The 20,995-nt window shown below is 46.3% G+C and overlaps 7 protein-coding genes across 7 annotated transcripts; 3 read left to right on the top strand and 4 right to left on the bottom strand.

Moving 5' to 3' along the window:
• Nucleotides 1–401: 401 nt before the first annotated feature.
• Nucleotides 402–2,069, top strand: Pmar_PMAR015471 (hypothetical protein; the record flags this gene model as incomplete). Its single annotated transcript, XM_002775196.1, has 1 exon — nucleotides 402–2,069. The coding sequence occupies one exon, from the start codon at nucleotides 402–404 to the stop codon at nucleotides 2,067–2,069; it is 1,668 nt and encodes a 555-aa protein (XP_002775242.1).
• Nucleotides 2,070–3,079: 1,010 nt separating this feature from the next.
• Pmar_PMAR015470 (hypothetical protein) lies at nucleotides 3,080–3,789 on the bottom strand. The gene has a single exon (XM_002775195.1). The coding sequence runs from the start codon at nucleotides 3,764–3,766 to the stop codon at nucleotides 3,506–3,508; it is 261 nt and encodes an 86-aa protein (XP_002775241.1). The 5' UTR covers nucleotides 3,767–3,789; the 3' UTR covers nucleotides 3,080–3,505.
• A 1,202-nt stretch (nucleotides 3,790–4,991) lies between these two features.
• On the top strand, nucleotides 4,992–6,253 carry Pmar_PMAR015469 (hypothetical protein; the record flags this gene model as incomplete). The annotated part of the gene is made up of 8 exons (XM_002775194.1): nucleotides 4,992–5,044; nucleotides 5,093–5,261; nucleotides 5,310–5,401; nucleotides 5,455–5,503; nucleotides 5,550–5,645; nucleotides 5,689–5,792; nucleotides 5,849–5,946; nucleotides 5,994–6,253. 8 exons carry the CDS (start codon nucleotides 4,992–4,994, stop codon nucleotides 6,251–6,253), a joined length of 921 nt encoding a protein of 306 aa, XP_002775240.1.
• A 601-nt stretch (nucleotides 6,254–6,854) lies between these two features.
• Nucleotides 6,855–7,619, bottom strand: Pmar_PMAR015468 (hypothetical protein; the record flags this gene model as incomplete). The annotated part of the gene is made up of 1 exon (XM_002775193.1): nucleotides 6,855–7,619. One exon carries the CDS (start codon nucleotides 7,617–7,619, stop codon nucleotides 7,050–7,052), a length of 570 nt encoding a protein of 189 aa, XP_002775239.1. The 3' UTR covers nucleotides 6,855–7,049.
• A 1,793-nt stretch (nucleotides 7,620–9,412) lies between these two features.
• On the bottom strand, nucleotides 9,413–17,155 carry Pmar_PMAR015467 (hypothetical protein; the record flags this gene model as incomplete). The annotated part of the gene is made up of 25 exons (XM_002775192.1): nucleotides 9,413–9,432; nucleotides 9,477–9,553; nucleotides 9,598–9,689; nucleotides 9,740–9,823; nucleotides 9,866–9,932; nucleotides 10,081–10,148; nucleotides 10,414–10,491; nucleotides 10,542–10,635; nucleotides 10,860–10,927; nucleotides 11,648–11,746; nucleotides 11,803–11,916; nucleotides 13,267–13,382; nucleotides 13,605–13,710; nucleotides 14,045–14,131; nucleotides 14,175–14,253; nucleotides 14,393–14,485; nucleotides 14,874–14,977; nucleotides 15,018–15,158; nucleotides 15,210–15,269; nucleotides 15,794–15,897; nucleotides 15,944–16,042; nucleotides 16,085–16,172; nucleotides 16,225–16,383; nucleotides 16,413–16,487; nucleotides 17,054–17,155. 25 exons carry the CDS (start codon nucleotides 17,153–17,155, stop codon nucleotides 9,413–9,415), a joined length of 2,274 nt encoding a protein of 757 aa, XP_002775238.1.
• Nucleotides 17,156–17,420: 265 nt separating this feature from the next.
• On the top strand, nucleotides 17,421–18,367 carry Pmar_PMAR015466 (eukaryotic translation initiation factor 5A-2, putative). Its single transcript, XM_002775191.1, has 3 exons — nucleotides 17,421–17,567; nucleotides 17,617–17,753; nucleotides 17,803–18,367. The coding sequence occupies exons 1-3, from the start codon at nucleotides 17,459–17,461 to the stop codon at nucleotides 18,040–18,042; spliced, it is 486 nt and encodes a 161-aa protein (XP_002775237.1). The 5' UTR covers nucleotides 17,421–17,458; the 3' UTR covers nucleotides 18,043–18,367.
• A 467-nt stretch (nucleotides 18,368–18,834) lies between these two features.
• Pmar_PMAR015465 (Transmembrane emp24 domain-containing protein 3 precursor, putative) lies at nucleotides 18,835–20,982 on the bottom strand. Its single transcript, XM_002775190.1, has 10 exons — nucleotides 20,935–20,982; nucleotides 20,513–20,583; nucleotides 20,367–20,462; nucleotides 19,803–19,855; nucleotides 19,673–19,758; nucleotides 19,312–19,357; nucleotides 19,186–19,263; nucleotides 19,046–19,141; nucleotides 18,943–19,004; nucleotides 18,835–18,900 (listed from the first exon to the last, which is right to left on the bottom strand). Exons 3-10 carry the CDS (start codon nucleotides 20,446–20,448, stop codon nucleotides 18,858–18,860), a joined length of 546 nt encoding a protein of 181 aa, XP_002775236.1. The 5' UTR covers nucleotides 20,449–20,462; nucleotides 20,513–20,583; nucleotides 20,935–20,982; the 3' UTR covers nucleotides 18,835–18,857.
• Nucleotides 20,983–20,995: the final 13 nt, after the last annotated feature.

Raw genomic sequence — 20,995 nt, 5'->3', positions numbered from 1 at the left:
ATCTTCCATCAGCCATTGTGCATCCTACAACTTGTCTCACATTCCGGAAGGCAATATCATTACTATCGAAAGTTACGTTGGTCGGCTGCTTGGTGACGATACAGTTGTGGTTAATGTATGGGGATGTGCTCACAGCTTGGGATAGCAGTAGCCTTTTTATGCCGACGAAGATGAGTGATGCTTCGATAACTGGTGGTGATTTAACAGATAGTATGAGTGGTAGGCCCTCCCATATTGAATATATATCCCCTCCTATTCGGGACGATGGTATATGGTCTAGTATACAATGTGTTGGTTGGCATAGGAATCGGTCATGTGCTTTTGATAATATCTATTATGATAAGACTTCCGACGAATTTTATATCATATTACCATCAGATCCATCTAGGAGGGGTACTATCATGAGAGCGCCTTATAATGGCAGTGCCTTAGACTACAATAACAGCACTATCAACAGACAGTATTATGATGACACCGGTGTACCCGTCACGGAGGACTCGATCAGGGAGCTCACTAGAGGCTGCTCCCGTGGGCCAAAGGGTAGGAGTGAGTTCCGACCTAAAGTGGTGTTACTGGATGAAGCATCGACGTCATCTCTCAAGGATTGGGAGGCAAGTCTATCTAAAGATGATGTATCCATTGTAGATGGCGTTAGTGCTCATTTTAGTACTCTTTGGTGTTTCAATGTTGGTCATTTTATGTATGATAATGTTTATCCACTATGGGTCACTATACTCCGCTTTGGGTACCTCAAGGAGCCTGTCAATATACTTGCTTATGAGAGTGTTAATGCTACTGAGGACGATGTTAAGGATTGGCAGCATTGGGGTCTCCTCAAGGCTTTATCGCATACTAATAGGAGTGGTCTAACTACGACTCAACTTGATACTCCATTGAATAGATTCCAACGACTATTAGTGGGTTCAAGATGGATGGGGCATCGCGATCAACAGAGGCATATGGGCATGCCAGGGTCCTATTCATATGAGAATGCTTTCTATTGGTATGGTCAGAGGATATTAGCTGGTTATGGTATATTGGATTGGAATACCGCATTGGATATGAATACTCCTATTGTGGTAGATGATGTTAATAAGAGGTGTAAAGGGGTTATTACCGATAATAAAAGGTTCTCAGATAATGAGAGGACAATGCTCAAGACATTGGCTGATGAATCAGAACAACTCTTTGGTTGTAATATAACCTTCCTTAGTTGGAAAGACTACACTTTTGAGGACCAAATTAGATTATTCGCTGATACCAACATCTACATCAGTGGTGTTGGTACTGGTCTTACTAGATGTCATCTTATCAAACCTGGTGGGGTTATCGTACAGCTTGGTGAACTGGACCGCATTGGCAAGCCTGAGAGGTATCAGGTCTCGTATAGAGATGTCCATATGGCTATTGGTTCTCCCCATCTCAATTCTGTCTATTACTCTCGTAGACTGTGGAATACCTTTGGTAGACTAGTACGTGAGGGTGTGGTTGATGCTATCAATAGAGGCATCAGTTTGGCCCGGAGTGGGTATCCCATACCAAGACCATATAATGATGGACTATCACCAACATCACAGAGCTATGAAGACTACTGTGCTGCTAGCCCTGATGACTGTAGAGCTCTTACTGATATCCGTAATGGTATATCCCCTATAGATGGTAAATGGTCGAGTAGTGGTATGTGTGAATACTGTTCTTGGGTGGACTTCTTTGGTAGAGGGCCGTTGTGGACTGGTTTAGGCTGCATGGACAAGGATCAACTCGTGCACTGTCCATTGAATCGTGCAAGATGGGAAACATTAGCGTCCCCTGATGAGGGCATTGCATTCGAGCCGGAATGCTACGATAAAGCCAAGGATCACATGATGGAGGTATATAACACCACAGTCCACCACACTGTAGAGGTTGAGAGGAACCGTCGTCTTAGGATCACATCTAGACTACCTTTCCTGTCTATTTTTGATACAGCATTAGAGCGCAATAATGAAATCCTTAATGAATTGTTAGATATCCCCCTACCTGACTGTCCCTTTGTGCCACCCACTGAGCCCCACGAGTGTGCTTGTTGACGACGTCTTCTATGATGATATCAGCTTCCTATATCCTTCTTGTTATTGCTGTACTGTCCAATCCTTGCTTTCTGGTCAATACTGTTGCGTTCATCTCAATACACTTCTCACCACCGTCACCTGTCGTCCTCCGCCGCAGTCCAATGAGTATACCGCGGACTTGGCAGAGTTCCAACTAACAAGCCAATTTCCTCTTTGGAGTACTGTTCCATCATGATCAGTTGAAAAGGATATGCAGGAGCACCTCGACACATTATCTCGACAATGAGAAGGCTGGGCTGATGATCTCACAGTAATGAAAGCATGCTCGTTATAGCCTGCGAGAAGGATCCCGAATGACATGAGGACTTGCCACCCTTGCATTCCGTTATCCTTATTGCCTCGTCACTAGATAGTCGTTGCTATTCATCACTTGTCGTGATATACTTTTTGTCGGATCCCTCCGCAGCGTCCTCCTCCAATACAGTGCCATACAGGGCCATCAGCCATGTCTAGAGTATGTTGAAGCTTCTGTCAGTGGGTATGATTATAATGGCAACTATTTTAACCTCTACATAGGCTATCATATTCGAGAGCACAGTTGACTAACGATGAAGTGCTACTTGCTTAGTGATGTTCTCTAGCTGCCCATTCATACCCATTCACTGAGCCCCCTTCATGCGATATTGTTGATGGTATATCCCTATTTCTATGATTTGGTATTTCTTATTATTATTGAATTATTTGATGTGTTGTTTTCTATAACTCATATATTCTTTGTGGTTTCGTGAGTATCATGTGAGTATCATGTCATTGTGTTCCACATATAATAGAGTTACATATCGCAATCATATACCCTCAGTTTATATGGATGATGTCAGAGCACATGACGAATCAAAGTTCATTTTGAGCACCCACCAATTGATATAAGTACGAGATGCCGCATGTCAGGAAATTATGTGGATGAACTAGTACCATGTCGGTAATCACATCCCTGCAAGCTGTTACTTCAACTCAACGATGAATGAATTTGTTGATAAACTAGCTGTAATGATAATACAGTCTTAATATCACACGATGCCTTCGAACACTATGATCGCAGAACTTAATGGTGGTAACTCGTTACAGCAGCCTGACAGTAATATTTCTCACTCACTATGGAACGACATATGTTCCAATAGTCATAGCAGCCGTAGTAGATTAGGAGATAATAATAAGAACAACAAATAACTCGAATGATTATATTGAGACTACATCGCGGTACATAACCAGCAGTAGCATCACTATTACCACGGTAGACTACTGATCATGATAACAGAAACGATATGTCATCTAATTGTACATTTAGAACAACTTGAACTATGCCGTCATCAGAACGTGCTTCTCAGGATAACCCCTAAAACGGTAGTACAGGAGACAAATACAAATCATGACGAATGGTGAAGCAGCAGAGATGTCTACTGTACCACACTAACCAGAGGTTTCTGGGGAATCCTGTCGATAACCACTCGACTAGGGACCTTCTCAATCAATAACCCAAGTTTAGCCAGTAGATCGTTGATGTCAAAGGTGTTAGACAGGAAGATCTCGTTCAAGTTCTCGGCGACATCTCTGAAGACTCCTATGGCTATGATAGGGATAGCTACACTTAGGGCCATCACGAGACCAGTAGTTACACTGGTAAGGAAGACAGCGATACTCAAGACGAAGAACATCATTGATTTACTTATTCAATAACACTGAAAGGATACTCAATATAACTCAAACACTGTAGTAAGTAATGATCCAGGTAGCGAGCAATGGTTAAGCTAGCGAATATATAGCATTGCTTATGAAGCCACTGTGTTGCCAGTGTCCCCACTTTGTGGTGGAGAAAGCATCTGCGAATGTATGGATGAATGTGGCCATCTTGGCAATAGACCATGAAGTCGGTATGCAAAACAGTGTAATTACCACGCTTCTCCCAAACACCATCCTGCATAGTGAATATGCTGATACTACAATATAGTGTAATATCTGTATAATGATACTAAAAGCTATTATTTAACCGGGGTGGAAGTTAGGCATTACTAGCAGTTACTAGAGTTGTTACTGTGACATTAAATATCCCACTCCCGATCGCGTGGGTTCTGTAGGAACCGACCCTAGAAGTACCGATGAGAGAAATACACTCAGGTACACAGAGTCTGAGCAACACTCAGTGAGTGTGTCGATAGTGCGTGCGTCACGCACTGTGCGTGTCTGCACCCTCTTCGGTACCTGCTCCCTGTAGTGCTGGGATTGGGATAAAATGTATAGGCCCTCTCTGCCCTCGGCTACTCTGCGCTGTTCAGCAGCCACGGGGGGTCCACTCGCCCCACGGTTTCATTACCGCATTACGAGTTGCTAGCGAAGCGACGCGACCATCCGCATCGGTATTTAACTTAGGTTAACAAGTCAACCTTGATTTACAGCCTCCTAGACACAGCCGAGGATGTTCTCTACAACAACACGTGTTCTACAGCTGTTCTACATTACGGAAAAATAACGATGGCAGGGTTCGAACCTGGCTTCCATACAAGTCATCGCTACCGACTTCTCTCATGACATCATGACAATGAGGTTAGCTAAGAGGGAAGACTCGTCTTACTCGTGAGAGAGTTCGCAATGTAAGCTTTGCATGAATCGAGCAGTTACCGGTGAGAGGTGTCGATAACACATACTTCAACATTCACATTGAATGCCATGACGTTGGTATTGACGCCCTTGAAGGTTAGCTTACTCCCAATGGATATAGACACATAAGAATCATTATTGATCATCAATAAATAATCTTCGCGAGTCCTATTTCTCTGCTAGTCCTTCCGACCCTCTTTCTCTATTATTTTTTATAACAGCACCAAAACGTCGTGCAGTAATATTTGGAGTCCACTGATCCACTGGTTCAAGGGAGTGTCATCGGGCATGTGCTCCCCCAGTACCGATCGAGTCAATTGTCAAGTCTGTGGCAGAAGCAGGTAATAATGGGAATAGTAGAGTAGTAATTGGAGATGACTCTTTGCCAGGCGAGTTCCTCCGGAACTGATGCCAAATGCACAGTACTTCGTTTGCCGTGACTGTGTGGCAAGAGCATTCCCCGATCTCCGCGATAGACACCACACTGACTTTCGTAATATCTCAACAACCGACATTGAGTCCACACTTTATGATCCGTATGCGTCTGAGAGGTTGGAGGTAGTATAGTAGCTTTCATGATCGATTACGCGAGTGAGCTGGTCCCAGGAGCCGCCAAGAACTGCTGACGATGCGGTTCGATCTGAGAACCGTCTCAAGGCTATGGAGCGCGCAAAATCACAGATGTTCGAGATCAAAAGGTTATATAATATTCTACAGTGATTGGTATTCAGTGGGGTGGTTCTGGTTTCAGAGTTACATCGACGTTTTTCAAGGTCAATAGCAGCGGGAATGTCGAAACAGTAATTGATGCATCTCACCGGTTCGGTACCGATTCCTCAGACTCAGGTTCCCACCACGCGTGGGTCATTGGAGTTGTCGGATCTAGCTGTAGATGACGATGATGGTACTTGCAAAATCTGTATGGAGAATCCCGCCACCATCGTAAGTTATATTACATAGCACGAGATCTATGTTACTTCCTCAGATATTGCTCCCTTGTGGGCACGGTGGCCTATGCCAGGGATGTGCCAAGGATTTGGTGCTAGCAGGGAAGACATGCTACATTTGTCGAGAGGAGTTCACCATGTTGTAATAATATTTGGCGGTCAGTCATGGCCATTTGAGGGTGAGACTTCTATTGGCAGGGCCGAGATGAATCAAAAATGGTCGAAATCGGAGGCAGTTATAACAGCTACCTCAGATCACGAGGAGGACCAAAGGAAGGAGGAGGCGGAATATTTGGGTAGTAGAGGAACGCCCGGTTACTGTTGTGAATTGATAATATCTTAGGTCGAATGATCCGACCTGATGCACTCCATCATGTAACTTCTAGTGCGAGAGATGATGGGCAGAGCCTCCTCGTCGCAGCTGGTAATGGGGACACTCTTGATGCCGCAGCGAGCCTCCCACTGTCTGGCAATGCTGACACTGATGATACTTCGGCAACAGAGAGACATGTACGAGATACAATGCAGCCCCAACAGGAGCTCTCAAGTGGAACTCTAGCATCAGTGGATAGGAAAGCTGGAACTGCTGTTATTGCTTTATGATACCGATATTGTGATGGCTGTAAACAATCAGTTCTGTAGATGATTGTGGTTATCCTCCTGTTCAGCAAATTCATTGGCAACAAGCCAACTCTGTTATTACTACCCGCATTTCTTGATGTTGATCTTCCCGTCGTAAACTAAGTACTGTTGCTTCTCAAAAGTCCAAGATTTCAAATTGCGTTAGTACCCAACAACGGAAACTGCTCACGCGAGCTCGAATCTATCGTAGAGCTTGCACAAGTCGGTCTAGGAATCGGAGCCATCCAACTCAGTCTGGTGTTATCTAGACTGTCAGTACCAGTATTTGGATCATTCTATGCATCACTATAAACGAATATAGAATGAGTGTGATGAATCGCCTCGATCGCCGGAAGTGGCGTCGCCACTTCGGCGCACTTAGTGGCGTCGCCACTGTGGCGATCAAGACAGATTGGAGATCGAGAAGAAACGAGGTCCACAAGCACTCCTCTTCGGTATTCGACGGCACTCGAGATGGAGTTATACAAGAATATCTTGGCCACATCTTAATAACGTAACAGATGTCGGATGTGACAATGAAACCGACAATATGAAAGATAAATCCATCACTGATATCTAAATCGTAGTCTATTGATTATACATGTACCCGCGCCAGAGAGGTTTAGCGATCTGAGATCGCTTTATGGGTACCCATAAATCAGGTATCCATCCTTTCCATTCTCAGGATCTATACCAGCGACAGTCTGAACCCACAAGGAGCCAGACTGGCGTTGGCGTCTACCGCGATGGTACTTGCGCCGGCCGAAAGCGGTCTCATCTAACTGAACGTAGTCGTAGGAGTGGTGTTGGCGATCACTGATCGCCGATCAGTAGAGTTGGAGAGGTTGCAAGTTTCACCGGCCAATCCAGCAAATGATGTCACAGTCTTCTTAGAAACGCCACAGTTACGGACAACATTGGCAACGGGATCGCCGAGGACGATGGCGATGAAGGCAGCGAGCATCTTTCGGAACGCAGTGGATGTCTGAGCCCAAATACCGGAGCGACAGGACATGGAAGTCTTCCCACAACGGCGTGAACCACAACGGCGGGAACCACAACGGAAGTACCAGAGATACAAACCGGTTTGAGAGCGTTTGTTGTAAAAGCGTTTGGGCTCCCCGCAAGTAGCACAGGTCGCGGTAGTGTCGAGAAGACCATGACACGCAAGCCACGGAAGGATAGGCTCCTCGGAAGAGTTGGCGAGAAATGCAGTGGGAGAGATGGAGCGGCCGGGAATATTATTAAGACATAAGAAGTTAAAGCAACTAGAGCAGTTGGTGAAGGCTTGGTGGAGGGCCTTGTGCTGTGAACGAGCCGGAGCTGCAGCCAGTAGACCTGAGCGCATTTAGGCAAATGTAACGTTTAGCGAACGTTGGTGATCTCCAGGTTGGAGACTCCTACCCGCCTGAGCACAGTATAAGAAGCGCCTCTCAACCTGGTTTGACCCCGAGAATTGCGTATGCCCTTATTCCATACTCACTTCATACCATACTCCACGGAGAGTCATTCTCACAATGTTGTGAGCAGTCATTGACCGCCGGCTCAAACCGCCGGTTTGAAACCGGTCACTCAGGGGCTGTTGTATGACCCTGATAATCAGCTCCATACAACAGCCCTTGAGTAAATCAGGGCCTGGTTTAGTAGTACTAAATCAGTACTTCAGGACCTTATCATCATGCAATCATCGCATTGCAATGAGCTTTCACAACCGCACAATAGTAAGGTGTGAGGAACGCCGGTAAACTACCGACGGTAGTTATTGGCCGGCAATACCCGGTTGACGGTATTGATATCGTCAATGAAGCATACTCATCTGTTCCAGTAGTGAAAGACTCATTACCATACAGCATATGTCGGCATCGATTTCAAAGTCGACGTTTCCAAGAAGTTGAGATTGTATAACCTAGAGAAGGACCGCTATGTTTGTGAGGGGAGGGAACAGAGGTTCTTCGCGGGAATTTCCTGATTTACGTAGTTTTTATGACGCGAATTATTGTGCTCAACGAGTGGGACTTGCCCTATGTGAGAGACAAGCTCCTCTCACACACCCAAGAATTCATGCCTGGCCTTCATAGCTGAGCTATGACAGCTTCCTCGGGTTTCTCTTCGAGTAACTAAGGAATCGTCTCCCGCACCATAGATGCGTCGATGGTACCGGAGATAGCACCGATAGCAGAGCTCGGATGGTCGTCACTTGCAGGGGCTTACCATAGTTGGCACCACTCCCATTTCTGCCTTAGATTTGGTTGAGAAAAGCATCCGTTTCCTTCTCAGTAGTCTCGTTTTTTATGGAAGAAACGAACCAACCAATTTTCAGCATGTGCTCCCGAGGGGCACGAGGTGCTCCGTGAGCTTCGCGACTCGCGAGGTAAGTCATGCTAACTCGACGTCATCAAGCCGACGAAAAGGAGATGTTAAAGCACCAGTTGGAAGCACATGCAACGCTGACTTAAGGTGGAGTCAGATTCGATCAGGTCGAGGAAAATGCGAGATTAAGAAAATTTAGTAGTTTGAAAATTAACGTTTGGCCGGCGGTGTTTTGCAATTTGAATTTCTGAGTGATCAGGACTCGTTTGGAGGTAGGTGACTCACCGTGAGTCATACACCTTCGGATAGTCCGACAATCATTCTTATACTCGATCGATAACTCACTCAGACCGACGCCTGACGATTTGTTTACCGTGTGGAATGCCCGACATTCCACACAACACTAAGATCGTAGTGTATTTCTACATACTATCGTTGGAATGAGGTAGAAAGCCTCCCATTGCTGAGCATGCTAGTTAGGGTCTGGCTGCATGAGCACTCTAGCGCGGGAGTTTGTACACGAACAGCCTGTATACTAGATTTCGCAGTACTTGATCCCAAGTCTACAGATTTCGACTCCATATGATATGGAGATATGGAGTCCATCTTATGGACCATATGTGAACGTAGTTATCTTCGAAAAATAGCTTGGCAGATTTTAGTGAGGCAAGGTTATCTGGCTACTAGACAGCCACAGACCTACCTCAACTGATCTTTAACTCAAACCTCAGCTGATCATAGAAAGCACGCATCTTACATGAACGCATTTCCACTATCGAGACACTATATAACGCCACCGACGCCTGTAGAACCTGAATACGCTGAGTTTGCTCAACAGAATAATGCCGACCCTGATCCATCTATAGCATTAACAGCGACCAGGGCATTCTCCTACTGTGATGATCGCTAGGTTCCGAACGCATGACTTGATCAATGTAGTCTGTCATTGCTTTTATTCTATCATCCGATAACCTGTTCAGCTCTCTATCCAGTCAATCGACCATCGGAGTGCTCACCGAATTCTCTCCTGCTCGCCTGTTTGTTCGGCCTTCATCAACTGGAGCTCTGCGAGATGCTCGAAGTGCTTCTGTCGTTCTTCAACAAGTTTCTGACAGACGACACCGTAACAAAGCGAGGTTGCCGCATGTATGAGCCCACCTCAGACATGATATGCTTCGCCGCGTCATAGACTTGGCCTAGAGCCTCTTCCTGGCGTGAAATGTACGCGTCATATCCGTCAACCTATAGAATGTCCACGACCCAAGGACCACTATGAGCACTCACTTCGAATCCATCTACCGCTGAGGGATCCTCCGCTGACTGAGCATCAGAGACGTCCGGGATGGGATCGCTGAGACAAGTGGTATACAATAAATTGTGACACGGTTACCATGTAGCCGTGTCACAAGGGCTACCAGCCCTCGGAAGAGTCTCATTATTTAGACTCCCAGAGTCCCACGTCAGTCACACTATTCGTAGGATGCTACAACTCATCTTACACCTCTTCAGTGGTACGTTCAAGCTCTTCCTGCTCAGCAACAGCACGTTGGTACTCCTTTCTGGGGACCTGATTGGAACAAGATTATCTCACCAGATGCGTTCGCTAGATGAAAGATTTTTTCCAGTGGACACTCGAGTTCCTAATGAAATGAGGGGAAAGACAGTATGCTACGCCCACAGATACTGAGCAGCTTGGCTCCTGTCAATTTCGTGCCCGAATTTGAATTTAACCACGTATCGTTGAGTCAGAATTAGCGATTGAAGAGCAGACAGAAAATTCTGATACAAGTAAGGCAAGAACATCGTGACTGGAATCCGCACAAATGTCTTACTAGCCATGATGTGCCAAGCATCGTGATCCGCTCTAACGCGGCATCTGATTTCGCAAAGAACAGTTCCAATGTTGGCACCTAACGCGGAATGAACATCGACTGAAATAGGATAGCGTCGGCTCCCTCACTGGAGTTGAGAGGGTGTTGACAGTCGGTCTGTGCAATAGTCTCGAATCAGTAAATAGGACATCACCGATGCTCATAGAAACGTTTACTAAGCGCCTGAAGACAATCGTTCGATGCTATAACCAGCTCTATGGACTCGCTAGTGGGGAGTAGCTTGGCTGAGCTATGAAATTGCGTGCTGACCAACACTCGGGGTATAATGTCGCAGCACAGTGCCGGAGACCACCTGCCACTTGTCGGATTCTCCGAAGCATGCCAAACATGAAATTGGCCAGCAATGTTATCTCGATGGCTTTGAGCCATGAACTCAACTTCGCCACCCTTCCAGCCCAGCAAAGGGATCGTCACGATGACACCGCTGACTCGATTTCTTCTGCGCTCTCGGGTTCTGACAGAGATGATCTTCGTCTAGATAGAGTAGAATGGCAGATTTTTTCCACTTGTCATCCGAATTGGTGAACCCTTTCTCCCGGCGGAACCAGTGCTGCCGCGGGCTATCAACAATTGTATCGAACCCGTCAAGCCACTCTGCTGCCCATTCCCGCCAAGGCTGAACAGAACCAGAGCCCATCTCCCCCGTGAGTGATAAGGAACACAGTCGACACTTGCTCTAGAGAGGGAGCTCAACCCCAATCTGATGACCCGTGCAGTGACCAACCTCGCACATCTCCTTTGGAAAACTAATCTTCCCTACGATCGGACCCATGACGAAAGATCCACCGAACAGTTTGTCCACAAGGCGATACAGAAGTTCTGAAAATCACTTATCCAACACTCTTCGTAGCTATCAACAAGTACGGCAGGGTTCGAGTTTTCATTCAATAACAATCAGACTCGAGCGGATCACTTTGCTTGAGCTTTGCTCGAAATCCATTCGTGTTGAGCTTCGGCGGAACGATTTCTACACGACCTCGATGGCGAAAGCCTATCTGTACATGGGGAGCAGCATTTATCATCATGCACGGCTGGTCAGATTTCAAGATGAACTCCGCAATGAATTTGTCATGATTTTACGACTAGGCGCAACTGCCACCCCTTCTCACAGGGTAATTCGGACCGGGTTCCCCGGAGAGCTAAGCGTGTTGTAGAGTTGCAAGGGCTCACTTACGTCATAGAAATGGCCCAAAACTTCATCATCGGTTTTGTTTCGCTTCGCAGCCGTATAGTAATAATACATATAGCGCTCCAATGCACGGTTAGAGAATTCCTGAAAAGGAGCTCTTAGACATGGAGTCTTACCCGGGAACAGCTCGGAAAAGTCACTTCTATTTTCTCAATGGCGTGTTCAGCCTCATCCAGACTCAGTCCGGCTGAGGCTCCCTTCAATACGACCAATCCTTCCTCCTTGAAAGTTGCTGCAGCTGACTCGACCACTTCCTGATGTGAAGAACACATTGAACAAGCAGAATATTGCCAGAATTTTGACATAATCATTCTTGGAACATAGCTGAATCGGTTAAGCCAATTTTATCACAGCTCTGCACTAAACGTAACACAAAAGTAAGTTAGCTCATCGCTCACTGGTATTGAAAGAAACTTCCATCATGAGAGCTTCTCAAGAAAGATCCATGTCGCCGAGGTATTGTGTTTCGATAGTGGCCGACATAGGGTAAATGCCAAGTGTTGGTGACAGTCACACCCCGTATCTCGCTCCCATACGGAAACGAGGCGGAGAGAACCATCCATCCACCAGAGGGCTTATCTAATATTGTGCGAGCAGCTCGCACAACACGGGATCGCGACCTGTCATCCGTATTTGTGAATTACTGAAAAGCCGTGCCCTCAGCTGCAAGACTTTACGTTTGGTCGAGCGCACCCCCTCGCATAGCAACGACAGAGCCCGTTCCATTGGATAGATAACCAACGATTTAGTGGATCAGCCGAAGTAGATTGCGCATGTCATCAGACGCAGCGAATTCGTGTACAAGACCGCGACGTGGTTTAGTAGATAGTGCCAGGAGGTCCCAGGCTGTTATCGTCCGATTTGACAACGTAATACGCAGTGTTGCACTGAGGAATGCTCCCGAAGCCCCTGGACAGCTTGGCATCTTCTATTGTACACGACAGAACTCCTACCATTGTCACAGAATCGAGGATCATGACACAGTTCTGTCAAATGAACCTTGGGAAGGGGGATGGTCACGTTTCCATGAGTCGCTGAAGTAGTCAGCCTCCTTCTCTATGCAATCGACTGCTCATCAACAGTGAATACTTGATTCATAAAAGCGCTGTGTCAGAATATATCAGCGAAAGATAGATGTGGAGAGGGAGCTAGAAGGACAGCATAGATCGCTGATAACAGGATCGGACCTCATGCTGAGGAAAGCTTCCACAGAGAGCCATACAAAGCATGGTCCCCTGGTCAGATCGGCTTCTAGATGCCCTGGATTCCATAGCAAGGGATTATATATACGAAAAAGGCATCAAATGCTATTAGTGTAATGCTGATGAAGTCAGTGAGTTTGTAGGTCCGTTATGAACTGTCCATCCCTAGTCCAGGATGGCGTTGTGGCATGATGCCAAGATGGACCCGAAATCATATGCGACACAGGCTCGAACATATCTCCATTCGAGATTGTCAAAGTCGTGACGCAGATAAATGGTTAATCATGAATCATTCAGGAACCTATATCATGATAGGATTTTAGACGGAGATTTATTCGATATGGTAATCCCGGATCGATATCCCTACGGACCCAAATCGAGGATATGTGATTGTCAACTCACCTTCTCCTCTAGCGCTTGTTGACTCGCACTCGGTTGTTCATGAAGCTTTTGTAGATCTTCATACGTGGCAACTCCTCGAGATATGCTACGTCCGTCATCGAACAGAGGCTCCGAACCTGAGAGAGAAGAGGGATCACACCACAAATGTCCGCACGCCTGCTCCCTACCGAACAGCTCCGAGAAAAACTTCTTCATACGATTCGCCGATTTGGTGAAATATATAGTAAGATGCTGTCTTGGCCGCGAGCCCCGATTTTCTCGCATGCGATATCTAGTTCCAGATCCTAAAGACCGAGGCGCAACCATCATTCGCTGCTCATCCAATCGTATTCAACTACCCAAGACTAGGATTCCCCCAACGCCTATGTGCGGAAGCAGACTCTCTCCGTCCTCGGAAAATATCTCGATTCCATCATCCACATCGTCAAGTGGGAATATTAATACCTAAAGCGCGCACAAGAAGCAATCACGCAGCCTTCAGAGACTCCGAACCGGAATCCTCAAGAGCGTATAACAGTTTAGCTATGGACAACCCATGCCTCATCATGGACGAATGCTTTCCCCCTCTGGGAGGAATTCCTGGAATGCCTAGGAAGAAGGAGAATCCCGCTTCCCCGAAATTCAAGGAATAATCAATGTTCCCAGGACGACCGATCAATTCTACCAACTTTTGGTCCACCTCGGTTCAGGCCTGGGGGCCTCAACCTCCGATACATGATTCGAATCCAATATGGAACTCGAAGCGTTAGGTAAGGGCGCGGCTCACATTATAACCTACCAGCATAGCACGACGAACCGATTCCCACTCCCTGTCATCATGCAGCCCTCCACTAATCCATGCTTCTGTAAGATTCCACTCGTTCGTCTGAGGATGGTATCACCGTATCCAACGAGCGTTGTATGCTCACCAAAGCCTTGGGCATGACCATCGTGGCCGTAACCAGACTCTTGGTCGCTTTAGAGCGATTGAAGTGACGATTAAAATATCTAAAACCGACCCTAGCTATTCAGCCTAAAACCCATGATAAACTCACGCATCAGCAACGCTATGCCACAAGGAAGATGTTTTATGGAGATAGCTGTACCTGAGGTGTTGTCAACCTCAGGCAACATAACAGAAACCTACTTCCTCTCGTTCAAAACCGGGGAAATCATCTCCACAGAAAACGGTCGACGGAGGGCAAACTCGCTGAATCTCTTCACGGAGCTCTCATTTGATCTGATCGTGACGAGGACACTACCGAGCAGTATTGACGACTACCCAGTCCGGCGAATTTCGCTTGCCGTGTCCGAACTACTCGGGAGAGCCATCACATAGAAGAAAATTACATCAATTTGCTATTTTCTCCACGCTTCTCAAAACTTTTCCTCACGGGAGCTCATAGCTCGAGATCACTATTAAAGAACATTTCGTCTCTCACCTAGTCAATGTGGAAAAATATGCACATGACTAGCTACATGTGTCGGTGACAACCTGGAAACTCTAATAAATTATCATTGGTTTCCGTACACTTATATCTTAATTTGTATGCAAACTTCCATAGTTAGCGAGAAAACTCTCGGGCTCAGCCGAGGAAAGCAAGCGTGGTTCTCAACACTACACCTACTTAATATGATCATCGAACTTTCCTATCGCACGATTGGCGAAATCAGCGGTCACAGCGGAAATGTCGAGTATTCTCTTCGGCGTTAACGTCTCCGTTATAGATCCCTGACGGGAACGTGAACACCGTGAAAGAGTTGTTATTCACTTGAGAGCTGCTTTTTATAATAGCCAAGCCGCTCTCCTCAATGTTGTCCACAATACTGCCGATTCTCGCGTTCCAAGCCGCAACTTCTTCAGCTCGAGCGCGACGTTCTTTCGCTAGCTTCCTCTCGACGTTCTTACTAACCTAAATCCGATCATCTATTGAATCTTATCACATCGATAGCCCCCCCCTCACCTCAGCCTCGAGCTCAGCATTGTAATCTTCTATCCTCTTCGTTGTATCTTCTGCGTGAACCTGAATACAAGGTCAAACAGGCCACAACGGCAGGGCAGCAAGGATACTTTCGGAGAGCTGCAAGTAGCTGAGTCCATACCAGTACCGCACGGTTGGAGTTCTTCCGAAGCTGCTAGGGTAAGGCTCCACAAGAAATGACAGAATAGTCGTAAAGTTATCATTTGAAGGCTGATAATATCCACCTTCGATCAGGAAGTGACATACATTGAGCCCGGGGGGCCAACAGGTTTTCCCCCAAGCCCATCGCACCCGAAACAGATTGATACGACTGAGTTAGATGCCCAAGTCATATAACGACGTAACTCAGCTATAGTGGTCGCTTACACACATGAATTATTGCTTTTGAATACAGCACTGTGTTGACCGTGTTGTGAGAGGTAACAACTATCTGAGCAGCATCTACTGGATGATTACTTCTACGACTGCATCCCTTAGTATTGACAAGAAGTTAACACAACACGGGTGCCCTCAAGACGGAAACATATCACTCATCCAAGCTCATCAATCGCCTGCGCTTCCGCAACCATGGAATCAGCAAATTTGAGTTCCATTCGTGTGAGGGCATTATGAGCAAGACAAACCGATCGGCAGAGGACTCCAACAGAGAGCCAACCCAAGAGCGTCGCCCCTGAACACACATCGTGATCAACTGTAGTGATGTCAAGTCGACCCACCACCGATCAGCTTAGGCAATAGTGGTCTTTTCCGCGCCCCATAAGCTAGGCTAGCTGCAGCGAAGTTACTCAGAAGTAGAGCGTTACCCGGAGAAGTTCCTACGAGGGAAATGAATTGATGAGCACCAAGGCGAGGGTCACTTGGTCCCTTCGCAGGCGTCTGCTCGGCAGAAGCTCTGCCTGGGGTTCCGACATTCTCAGTGAGGAAGTCCATCGCGTCGGCTTGGACCTGTCCATGACGCAGTTGTCACCATCGGGTGAATGATCGAATATGATTTTACGAAAACAACAGATTTATGGCCCTCCTTCCATTCAAGTTCATCAAGCTCATATCTCAACCGGTTGAGATCAGCCTCGTCATTTCGTCGCCAGAGGACATCTTGAGCGAAATTACGATATGCCTGGCGCACTTCCGGCGGCTGTAACAGAAACATGCCCACCTGATGTTACTCAGAATAGATTGGCCTACTTCTTGAGTAAGCCGTCTATGACTGTAAACGTAGTCCTCTAGATGCCATCGTGTGTCCTTCTGTTCCTGCTCGGACTGAATGCAGAATTTAGGATGTTCTGAAAGAGTTTCTCATTCAACAATTAATGACCGTTACCATCATCAGGCGTCTTGTAAAGGCCAGTCTTCCTAAAGACGTCGAACCATCGCCACGTAGGCAGCAGTGGTGACGGGCAGTAGCCGCATTCACCACTCAAAGCCGCTACTAAACGAGCGGTCTAAGTCGATAATGATGATGTGGCCCAGCAAGGAAGTGTCGTCTCACTCGATGTTCAGGAAGGTCCTCCCCGACTAGTCTACGGAATCCTCTACAGCAGCTACTATAGAAGAAGCGATCGATTTGTCCAGGGATGGTGAGCCCCTCTCGAGACCTGACTCTAGTGTATACAACAACAAGCTGGTAGTGTCGTTACCGGTAAAAATGCGAAAAGACTTTGAAAGTGGTGTCCAGTCTTGGCTGTTCTTCTCTTAAAATGCAGTAGTCCCATTGTTCGGGTGTTCGAGCCGCATAAATCGAAGTGTTTTGTGGTAGGGAATGGACGAACTCGCGCAGCTGAGGTGATGGACTTTCGAAATTTCTCGAGAAGTTCTTGGATGATTACGTCATCTAGCTTTTGTGGTTTACCGGCGATCGAAAGAGGAACCACAGTGACGTTGTATGATACCCTCTTGCCGTGTACTTTGGCTAGCTCAGCTTCGGTCATTGACTACCACAACTATGATGGGATTTTACAACCGAATTGATCACGACTGGCACACGCTCAGTTGGACACAGCGAGTCCTAGTAAGAATGTTGGAGACAGCACAGCCCCAGAATGCGACTACTTTTGATAATAATTTCATGGCGCGCGCTTTTTTCAACTAGCGCGATCGATTCCTATTAGAAGGGTCGGTCAGCTTGGACTGCTTACGCTACAGTCTCCGAAGTGCTTGTTGTCGGAAGATGTCTCAATACTGTTATCATCCGTTGCTTCAGCGTGTGCTGTTTTCTCCGTGTTCTTGCTACTATGTCCTCTGAAGACGAGCCAACTTTCGAGCAAGCCGACGCCGGTGCCTCCCATACCGCCCCTCAACAGGCCGGTACCCTCCGTAAGGGCGGCTTCGTCATGCTCAAGGGTGAGTCTAAACCCTCGTCCCCTCGTAGTGTTGTGACTATTCTCATCAGGTAAGCCCTGCAAGATTGTGGACATTTCCACATCCAAGACCGGGAAGCACGGACACGCCAAGGCTAACATCACGGGTCTTGACATCTTCACTGGTAGGAAGTACGAAGATATCTGCCCTACTTCCCATAATATGGAGGTAATCGTCGACTCTAGCAATATGATGATGTTGATTGTGAGTTGGTCAGGTCCCTAACGTCGTTCGCGCTGAGTATCAGTTGTTGAACGTCGAGGAGTCCGGTGCTGTGTCTCTTCTTACTGATGATGGTACCACTAAGGACGATCTCGACCTTCCTACGAGCGAGAATGTTGTTGACGAAGTTGGTCAGCAGATTCAGGATGACTTCAACGAGGGCAAGACCGTTATTGTCACCGTCATCGAGGCCTGTGGTCAAGAAAAGATCATCTCGGCTAAGACCGTCGAGTAACTCGAACTAAGATTAATGGTGTTTGTGTAATGGTTAAAAGCTGCTTCTGCTAGAGCAGTCGTATTGGCATACCCATGGTATTCTGTCAGCGCCTCTATTCAACCTTGTTGTTACTTATTCTACTCTTCACTCTTACTTGTACAGTGGATTATTATCATTGTAAGGGGGGTGAATCCATCGCCGCCATATTTGGAGGCAGTGGAGTTATCCAGTATTGATGGCCATCATTGCATAACAGTGAAGAGCAGTAATTGTTGGTGCATTTACAACGGAGCACTTATCGGTATCGTCTCTCATAACCTTTCTAACCGCACGATTCAGCACAAGTCAGACATGACCTTAGTTTGTAAATTTAAGGGGACATACTTCGTCATCGATACAGTCATGGAAGGGGGATCAGCTTACACATCGATCATTGAACTGTATATTGTATTAACGAAGAGCATGTCGAAGTAGTGCAGAAAGGAATGCTTATATAAAATTTTATTTTGTATTTCATTTAACCGGCAGGGTTAATTGCCGAGCTACAGTACCACAGCTATCCTCTTTGTGTTACAGTTAGACCTATCCTCTTTGTGTCGTTGTACTGTGTGGAGTGTGAAAATATCAAACTCTTCAATACAGTGCAGTTTGTTGCAACGTATAAAAAAGAGAATGTGAAATCTTGGAGTGCATAAGGAAAATCACCAATCACCATTTCCAGTGTTAATTTGGAAACTATTAGGGAAAATTGTCAATAACTACGAATTAGTCTCCCACTTCTACCAGCACTAACTCGACAAAAGGAGGCGTATTATTGAGTAACAGGACCATGATCAAATGAATCTTCTATCCATCAGCAAACTCTTCACATAATACCTGACACACCGATTAGATAGAATATAACACATCCAATACTACACTTGGAACCAGGCAGCCACAGCCAAAACCACGAAGTCCAAAAGGAAGAACCAGAGAACGCGCTGAAGGACAATCCGCTTTCTATCTTGTTGTAAGTTATTACACTATGGGTCGACTGCACTCTCTCGAAATGGTTCTTCTGCCGAATCCACAAGTACGTACTTTCAGCTTGGGTATCTCGCAGTATCGTATCGAGAACCTACAAAGTCTTCCCTAAAGACGACGCCTTAAACGCTACATCACCTCAACCTGTTCCTGCAGATCAGTAATGTGTTCCGTTTTCAACGTTTTAGAGCCTCCAACCATCACACCAAGTGTTACCTACCCTGGAGATGGTACATTGGTGGTAGGACAACAACACCACAACACCTGGTGCCTCTCCCTCCAATCCATGTTCGTTATAAGTAGACGGTATCTGATTATCACGACGACTCAATGTGTTAAAGAGCGAATCGACATCGAAAAGGATACACAACTTAGAGATAGTAAAATTCGAATAGAGGAATAGGCTTGATATACCTAATATACCGTCCCCTCCACAACGTTCACTTCCTCATCCAACAGTGAGCTTTCAGTCCCAACAATTTCGATTCCTCCTATCTCATATATCCTCCAAGGCATTCTACGCCTGCTATTATAGTATAATAAACAAGTTTGACGCAGTCGTCACCACGTAGCGAAACTGTTTCACGCGGTGTTGGGAGAATGTAATAGCAACCGCCCGACGGACTCTCCTGGTAGTTTGGTTTTCTCAAAAAACAGACACTCCGAAGTATCCTTCTTCTCGTAGAATACATTCCCTTCAGGATCGCGAATCTGAGGTCGACAGTAGCAGATATAAAACGTGTCCGCGTCCTCACCTCGAAATCGACCTCGTCCGGTTTACCCCACATTGAGTTCGATGTCAACACACCTGAAAGAATCGCAACTGAGGGAGAAAAACAACAGAAAAACAGAGAAAAACTCATCTCGATGTTGACCATCGAAAGTCCACTGGGCATTCCTTTCCTCAGCTAAGCTCAGCAGTTTCCTCACTAAATGTATTCGAGTATAAGTGCTCAGTAACAACTAAAATTTCCAAAAATTCCGCCAATATTTTCATATTGTCATTGACACATTTAGTTAACCATGTGCATATTTTCCAACACTGTCCCTGAGAGGCGCATGAGAGCTTCAGCTGCCTCATAAATGTATTCGGCCGCTCTCGCAGTTTCACAATCTCCCAAATCAACAGCAGTCACAGGGCGAATATTCTCGATACGGAGATTGCGAAGAAAATACTTCCCCTCTGGTGAAGTAGTTGACGGTCATCGAGCAACTGATCATCATCCTACATAGTCGGGTATATTATTCTAATGGTTTGATATTAATACAGTCCATAAACCAGGTCTATGATGGAATCGAGGAAGAATACAAATTATTACCTCTGAATAGCTGTCCGGCCACTTCCACATCCTGAGTGAACTCCTGAACAGCGCTGCCTTCCAACGTGAATGTCATCATCATGTTAGGATGGAAATCTAACACGAAGGCGAGACAGAGACTCAAGATGAGAAGTCCCCATACCGACCCCCTAAATGCTCATCCCAGTTGTGATAGAAATGATCATCGCTCAGCTCAGAAGCTTGCCGATCAGAGAACCTGAACGACATAAGGAACGGCGACTCAAGGACGGTGCGGCAGCTATTCGCCTTCCTTCGTATCGGCATGATCATAAGCGATTCACTGTTTGCATATAGTATGATTATTAAAACCATTCCAATGGTTACAACCAAAAGTTTTAGGAAGAAATTTGGTATGATAGAAGAGCATCACTACCGTGAGAACCTCTTTAGAATTGGAGAGGACGAAATCATATCCGAGCTAATCATCGTAACTCATAACACACCAATGTTATCTCATCCGATTCGGGGCGTTAACCAACCACAAATTCGCAATGAACTCGGTACTCGCAAGATAAGGGGAGTCAGAGCAGTTAACGATACCACTTACTCAACTGATTCCACCGTCCTCGTTGTATCAATCGCCTCACTCCTCCTCTGAAGAAACGACG

Source organism: Perkinsus marinus, assembly GCF_000006405.1.
Source record: "Perkinsus marinus ATCC 50983 genomic scaffold scf_1104296956402, whole genome shotgun sequence".
Lineage (NCBI taxonomy): Eukaryota > Perkinsozoa > Perkinsida > Perkinsidae > Perkinsus > Perkinsus marinus.
The sequence above is the reverse complement of the archived record's forward strand: the minus strand, read 5'-3'. Positions and strand labels throughout refer to the sequence as shown.